This window comes from Pangasianodon hypophthalmus, chromosome 2 (genome assembly GCF_027358585.1).
Source record: "Pangasianodon hypophthalmus isolate fPanHyp1 chromosome 2, fPanHyp1.pri, whole genome shotgun sequence".
In the NCBI taxonomy this organism is placed as follows: domain Eukaryota; kingdom Metazoa; phylum Chordata; class Actinopteri; order Siluriformes; family Pangasiidae; genus Pangasianodon; species Pangasianodon hypophthalmus.
Genome location: NC_069711.1, coordinates 35,565,160 through 35,572,659, shown reverse-complemented (window position 1 = coordinate 35,572,659; position 7,500 = coordinate 35,565,160). Strand labels below are relative to the sequence as shown.

General features: G+C 38.4%; 3 protein-coding genes across 6 annotated transcripts in view; all 3 read left to right on the top strand.

The window, feature by feature from the left end:
* Positions 1-4,774, top strand: part of slc44a2 (solute carrier family 44 member 2) — a 26,529-nt gene extending 21,755 nt beyond the window's left edge. Inside the window, exon 22 of one of the 2 annotated variants that reach the window (XM_053232008.1) lies at positions 3,391-4,774. In XM_053232008.1, coding sequence (XP_053087983.1) covers positions 3,391-3,497 — 107 coding nt within the window. In that variant the 3' untranslated portion in view covers positions 3,498-4,774. Of the gene's footprint in view, positions 822-3,390 lie in introns of those variants that run through there. The other variant, XM_053232007.1, reaches the window with a different exon arrangement.
* On the top strand, positions 819-3,355 carry LOC128317953 (filaggrin-2-like). The gene is made up of 2 exons (XM_053232009.1): positions 819-990; positions 1,025-3,355. The coding sequence occupies exons 1-2, from the start codon at positions 841-843 to the stop codon at positions 3,065-3,067; spliced, it is 2,193 nt and encodes a 730-aa protein (XP_053087984.1). The 5' UTR covers positions 819-840; the 3' UTR covers positions 3,068-3,355.
* Positions 4,775-4,895: 121 nt separating the features above from the next.
* Positions 4,896-7,500, top strand: part of odad3 (outer dynein arm docking complex subunit 3) — a 13,638-nt gene continuing 11,033 nt past the window's right edge. For 2 of the 3 annotated variants that reach the window (XM_053232012.1, XM_053232011.1), the window contains exons 1-3: positions 4,896-5,061; positions 6,276-6,397; positions 6,558-6,635. In XM_053232012.1, the coding sequence (XP_053087987.1) occupies positions 4,977-5,061; positions 6,276-6,397; positions 6,558-6,635 (285 nt within the window). In that variant the 5' untranslated portion in view covers positions 4,896-4,976. The remainder of the gene's footprint in view (positions 5,062-6,275; positions 6,398-6,557; positions 6,636-7,500) is intronic. The other variant, XM_053232010.1, reaches the window with a different exon arrangement.

Genomic DNA, 7,500 nt, shown 5'->3' with positions numbered 1-7,500 from the left:
TCAGGAGGTTTGAGAGTGAGTTGTATCCATGGTAACAACTGTCAATCTGTCAATCAATGAGCGCTGGTGTAATTGTTATTCCGAGTGTTAAAAAAAAAAAAAAAAGGAAAAAGTTCGCTACAATCGTGTTCCTCAGTCACAGAGACCATTGAGTCGGCCATGTTTCTCACACTGAATGGAATTCTGGGATTGCTGTTTCCATGGAAACACTCTCTGCCCACTTCTGAATGAAATATGATGATAATATTTCCTGTTAAATATTTCGGTGTATCGTAGACATGATAATCAGTGTGTGTGTGTTGTTCAGGAATGCACTAGCGGTTTAGCGTTGCTATGTTTACACGGATCAGAACAAATGCTTGTGAAACGATTTTGAAATGAAATGAAAATAATCTCCAAATCTGTAAACGTTTACTTTGTGGAGCTCGAGTTCGTCCTCCTGACGTCATAAATACAGATAAATATGTAAATATTATGAATCATGACACGTTAAATATCGGGCTAACGGTTTGCTAAAGCTAGCTAGCTTGAATTAGCATTCTGTTAAACAAGCTAAAGAGAAAATCGCAAGCTAGCGAATAGCAAGCAAGATGATAGCTAGCTCAGTAGCTACTGTCATGCTAGTTATTAAACAACCCTAACCTACAGGATGTCAGGAGACTCAGCCACGCCCACTACCACGCCCACCACCGTGGCCACGCCCACTATGGTGAATGTGATTGTTCTGCCTTCGCTCTTTTTCTACCTCTTTCTCATTTTTCTATCTTTGTATGTTGTTTATTGTGACTTCAGTGAATAAACTGTCGCCTGCTTTAACTCTTCACCTGAGTGCTAACGCTAATGCTAACGCTAACATCCTCCTCACTACCCCGCTACTGTACAGTGGTACAGTCCACACACACACACACACACACACACACCCTCACAGGTACACACACACACTCACACACACATACTCACACACACACACTCACACACACACCCTCACAGGTATACACACACTCACACACACACACCCTCACAGGTACACACACAGATATATACACACACACTCACACAGGTACACACACAGGTATACACACACACACACACAGGTATACACACACACACACACACACACACTCACACACACCCTCACAGGTATACACACACTCACACACACACACCCTCACAGGTACACACACAGATATATACACACACACTCACACAGGTACACACACAGGTATACACACACACACACACTCACACACACCCTCGCAGGTATACACACACACATACACCCTCACAGGTATACACACACACACACATCCTCACAGGTATACACACACACACACACTCACAGGTATACACACACTCACACACACTCACAGGTATACACACACTCACACACACACTCACAGGTATACACACACACACACATCCTCACAGGTATATACACACACACACACACACACACCCTCACAGGTATACACACACACACACACACACACCCTCACAGGTACACACACAGATATATACACACACACACACACAGGTACACACACAGATATATACACACACACACACACACAGGTATACACACAGGTATACACACACACACACACACACACACAGGTATACACACACACACACACACACTCACACCCTCACAGGTATACACACACACACACACACACACACAGGTATACACACACACAAACACACACACACACACATCCTCACAGGTATACACACACACACACACACACACACACATCCTCACAGGTATACACACACACACACACACACATCCTCACAGGTATACACACACACACACACACACACACATCCTCACAGGTACACACACACACACACACACACACTCACAGGTATACACACACACACACACACCCTCACAGGTATACACACACATCTTCACAGGTATACACACACACACACACTCACAGGTATACACACACACACACACATCTTCACAGGTATACACACACACACACACACACACTCACAGGTATACACACACACACACACACACACATCTTCACAGGTATACACACACACACACACTCACAGGTATACACACACACACAGACACATCCTCACAGGTATACACACAAACACACGCACCCTCATAGGTATACACACACACACATCCTCACAAGTATACACACACACACACACACATCCTCACAAGTATACACACACACACACACACAACCTCACAGGTATACACACACACACACACACACACACACCCTCACAGGTATACACACACACACACATCCTCACAGGTAGATACACACACACACTCAAAGGTATACACACACACACACACATCCTCACAGGTATACACACACACACATCCTCACAGGTATACACACACACACACACTCACAGGTATACACACACACACACCCTCACAGGTATACACACACACACACACTCACAGGTATACACACACACACATCCTCACAGGTATACACACACACTCACAGGTATACACACACACACACACATCCTCACAGGTATACACACACACACACTCACAGGTATACACACAAACACACACACCCTCACAGGTATACACACACACACATCCTCACAGGTACACACACACACACACACATCCTCACAGGTACACACACACACACACACACACATCCTCACAGGTATACACACACACCCTCACAGGTATACACACACACACATCCTCACAGGTATACACACACACACACACACACACACACACATCCTCACAGGTATACACACACACACATCCTCACAGGTATACACACACACACACACTCACAGGTATACACACACACACACACTCACAGGTATACACACACATACACACACACTCACAGGTATACACACACACACACACACACATCCTCACAGGTATACACACACACACACTCACAGGTATACACACACATACACACACACTCACAGGTATACACACACATACACACACATCCTCACAGGTATACACACACACACACTCACAGGTATACACACACACATACACACACACACACCCCTCCATCAGTCCACTGGAGCTCTGTAACACCTTTATTATATTTTTGTTTATTATTTATTTATACTGTTGTTTATAGATTTCTATAACATGATGTTTAGATGTTTTTATGATACATATTTATTTGTTTTTATGTTATTTATTTTATAGTTGATTAGCTAGTTTGTAGTTTGTTAGTTATAGTTTGAGTTTGATTTGATTTTATATATATCATGAATATGTTATTGTATATATTATTATTATTATTATTATTATTATTATTATTATTATTTGTTGTTGTTATCGTTGTTATTGTTGTTATTGTTGTTGTTGTTGTTGTTGTTGACATGTGTGTGTTGGTTGTTTGTGGCCAGTGGAGGATCTGGAGCGTAACGACGGCTCGGCTGAGAGGCCGTACTTCATGAATCAGGATCTGATGATGACGCTGAAGAAGAAGAACGTGGAGGTTAAAGAGCAGTGAGGGGAGAAACGTCCCCTACGCACTCCCTAGTGCACTACAGCTCGACTCGCGTGTCACTTCCCTTCACCCCTGTAGTGTGCAGCAGCTGTGGATCAGCTCACTGAACCCCAAAACAAGTGCACTTCTCAAACAGAGGTGTGAAATATACATTTATTTGGCTAAACAACTGATCTTACACCCTAGTGCACTATATGTCCAGCTCCCTTCTCCTGATTAAGTGCACTACATTACACAGAGTAAAGACTCCTGCGTGTGTGTGTGTGTGTGTAGTGCACTTCACCAAGATATTAGAGTGTGTACAGTTCTGTGCAAAAGTCTTAGTCACATGCAAAGAAATGCTGTAGAGTAAAGACGCCTTCAAAAATAATGAAATTAAATGTTTCTACATTAAAAAAATCCTATAAAGAGCAGTAAACAGTAATAAATGAAACAAAGTCAGTATTTAATGTGACGATCCTTCACTTTAAATAAATAAAGCAGTATCTGAGGTGCAGTGTGTGCAGTTTTATAAGGAAATGAGCTGGAAGTGTTACTGAGCATCTTGCAGAAGCAGCCACAGTTCTTCTGGAGACTTTGACTGTCGACTCGCTTCTTATTTCTGCAGCGAAACCCAGCAGCCTTCATTATGTTTTTATCTGAAAAGTGTCTCTTATGGAATCTGCTGCTTTCTTTACTGACATACAAACATTTTTCTGTAACGTTTCATTTTGTGCCGGAAAACTAATGTTTGGAATCTAAAATGTTTTTGTACTGAATCAATAATGTAGAAGTCAGAAAATAAACATCTATAATGAAGTTTGTACTAAAAAAATAGATACAGTGCCAAGACTTTTGCACAGGACTGTAAATGTATAAAATACAGAAAATTAAATTAGAGATTAAAGTGTGCTGAAATGATGCGCCCTACACCCTAATTAGTGCTATTTGAGTCCAAGCCCCCTCTTAATGTAAATATGAAATAATACAGTATATATATCACACTGTGTGTAGTGCATAGGGAGTGTGTGTGTGTGTGTGTGTGTGTGTGTGAGAGAATATGGTAATCAGTATTTCTTCTCTCAGTGTTGATGAAGTTTAACATATTTTTATCTATTGTAGGTTTTGTGTTTAATCTGCATTAATGTATTAATATCGAAAATACTGTGGGATTTGAGCAGAATTAAATGTTTGTAGAGAAAAAAAAGGAAAAACAATAAGAAAAATACATTTCAGAAACCGCTTAAACCTCAGTACTTTGCTTTTATTACATTATACACCCTTTTATATTTTAAATAAATAAAAAAATAACAAATTTTTATTGTGTGCGTTTCTTTTCCTATCAAGTTGAATGTGGGCGGGGCTTAGAGGCTCAGGCCACGCCCATTCAGGAAATGTCCCTGCCCGGGTTGCTAAGCAACGCACGCTTTGTTAGTTAAACAGAGAGAATCAGAGACTCCGAGCGTCAAAAAAAATCACAGAAATAATCAGATTTTTATTAAAATGCCGGCGACTTTCAGCTCAAAGAACATCAGACCTCCGATTCAAGACCAAATCTCAGAGTTACAGAGAAAAATCCAGCTGCTGGGTGAGTAAATAACCTCACACACACACACACACACACACACACACACTAACATTAAATTTCTACACAAATCTCATTACAGAAATCACGTGATCATAAACACTGAGAGTCTGAAATCTGAATGTAGATATTAAAGAATAAAAGATAAACAGAATGAGAGACACAGCTTGGTGTTTTGATTTAAATATTTATAATATAATGGATATAAATCTATCACATGTTTATAATGAAGTGTAAAAAGCTGATTAATAATGGAGTATTTTGTAGCTGGAGATGTAATCTGTGGAATAAGTGACTGCAGTCTGTATAAAGTGTAAAATAAAGTTTATATTCTCTGTATATTACACTGCAGGTCCATTCATGCTCACTACACCCTATCTAGTGCACTTCATTTCTAATCAAGTGTGATTCAGGATGAGCTACAACATCCCACTACACCCTAGCTAGTGAACTTTTGAGATTCAAATAAGATAAAAATAAACTTTTATTAATCCCTCATGTGGAAATGAAAGTGTTCGAGCAGTGAGAATATAATGTAACAGGAGATAAATACAAATTTAAATATAAAATAGAATATAAAAGTGCAGTAAACAAGTCTCTCAGAACAGTGTACAAACTACAGAAGCACCGCTGCAGTGTATCAACAACAAAATTAAACAAAAACAGATCCGTGTGTGTGTGTGTGTGTGTGTGTGTGTGTGTGTGTGTGTGTGTGTGTGTGAAATCAAAATGCTGCTTTACTGAACACTACAAATATTAAACTCCAGCAACATGTTGAAGCACCTTTTGTTTTTGTTTGTTTTGTTTTTGTTTGTTTTGTTTTTGTTTGTTTTGTTTTTGTTTGTTTTGTTTTTGTTTGTTGAAGATCGGGAGTTTATTACCCTTCATGTCGATGTCCAGTATTTATTCACATAATTATTTTGTTTATTTGCTTCTATTTCATTTTATTATAATTTATAAATGTTAGATTTAAATATAAAGTATAGAAGATGTTAAATATTAAATCTTTCTATATATCCATGTTAAGTATTCTATTTTATCTACATGGATTTATTATATTTAACCTTTTTGTAAACTTGGTTATTCTTTTTGTAAATAACTTTAGGAAAAGTCCTATATTATTATTATTATTATTATTATTATTATTATTATTATTATTATTATTATTATTATGATAATGATGAAGTGATGGTGTTGTTCCGCTGTGTGTCCACTAGAGGGAGACAGAAGCGCGCAGTATGAGAGCTCTCAGTGTTTAATAAAGAAGAACAGAGAGAAGATCCTGCAGCTCAGACAGGAGAATAAACTCCTGCACCGGAAACTGGCCGAGGCGCTCGCTGTGAGGACACGCCCACTTTACTGTTATCATCATTATTATTACTATTATTATTTATAATAGTAGTAGTAGTAGTAATAGTAGTAGACACACACACGAAGATCTGTGTGATTAGGTTTTGGCTCTGTATTGAGTGTGTGTGTGTGTGTGTGTGTGTGTGCAGGGAGATGAGCAGGTCATCAGGGATGCCTTTCAATCCCGCAGCTCAGAGATGGCTGCCTACAGGAACATGTCCGGGAAGGTCAGGACACACACACACACACATGTATACACACACAGTCACACACGCACATGTATACACACACTCACACACACGCACATGTATACACACACACTCACACACACGCACACACACACACACGTATACACACACACATACACACGTATACACACACATTTAAAATGTCCAATTGTTCGAAATCTTATTAATTCTGAGAATTAATAACTAAAGAGTACTCTCAGTAAAGAGTAAAATAATGATTAAATGTGCAGCTTATAAACTAATATTTGTATAAGATGCGTTTTAACCCAAATCCATGATTAAGATCGAAGTGTTTTATTTATTACATCACTTCCTGTCTGAGTTAGCAGGTTTACTGTAATGGCGGATTATGACCACAAGATGGCGGCAGTGTGTAAGAAATAATGCAGTGGATTTTTTTAAATAAAATATTTAATTAAACTTTCAACATAACGTTTATAACCGATTAATGTTAAACTGCCTCAAATAATATAATATAATATAATATAATATATATAATATAATATAATATAATATAATATAATATAATATAATATAACATAATATAGTGAGTTCTGTAACACACACATACAGTCTGTAGTTTTTCGTCTTTATTGGTGTGTTACAGTTACACAGTGATTCTGTTTCCATGGAAGCAATCATGTCAGAATCATTCTGCAGAAATCTGTGTGCTGTACACACACACACACACACACACACACACATATACACTCACACACACACGGTGCAGTCTGACTGAACCACTTCTATAAATGAAAATATATCACTTTAATTATAACCTGTACACTTCAGTGTGTAATTCAGATACAGTAATTATACTGTATAGTGTGTGTGTGTGTGTATG

What these genes read in the sequence shown, in the direction of transcription:
- LOC128317953 (XM_053232009.1), top strand. Translation starts at nt 841, where the DNA reads ATGCTAACGCTAACATCCTCCTCACTACCCCGCTACTGTACAGTGGTA. An exon ending in TCACACACACACCCTCACAG is followed by an intron (nt 991 to 1,024) that starts GTATACACACAC and finishes ACACCCTCACAG; the next exon opens with GTACACACACAGATATATAC.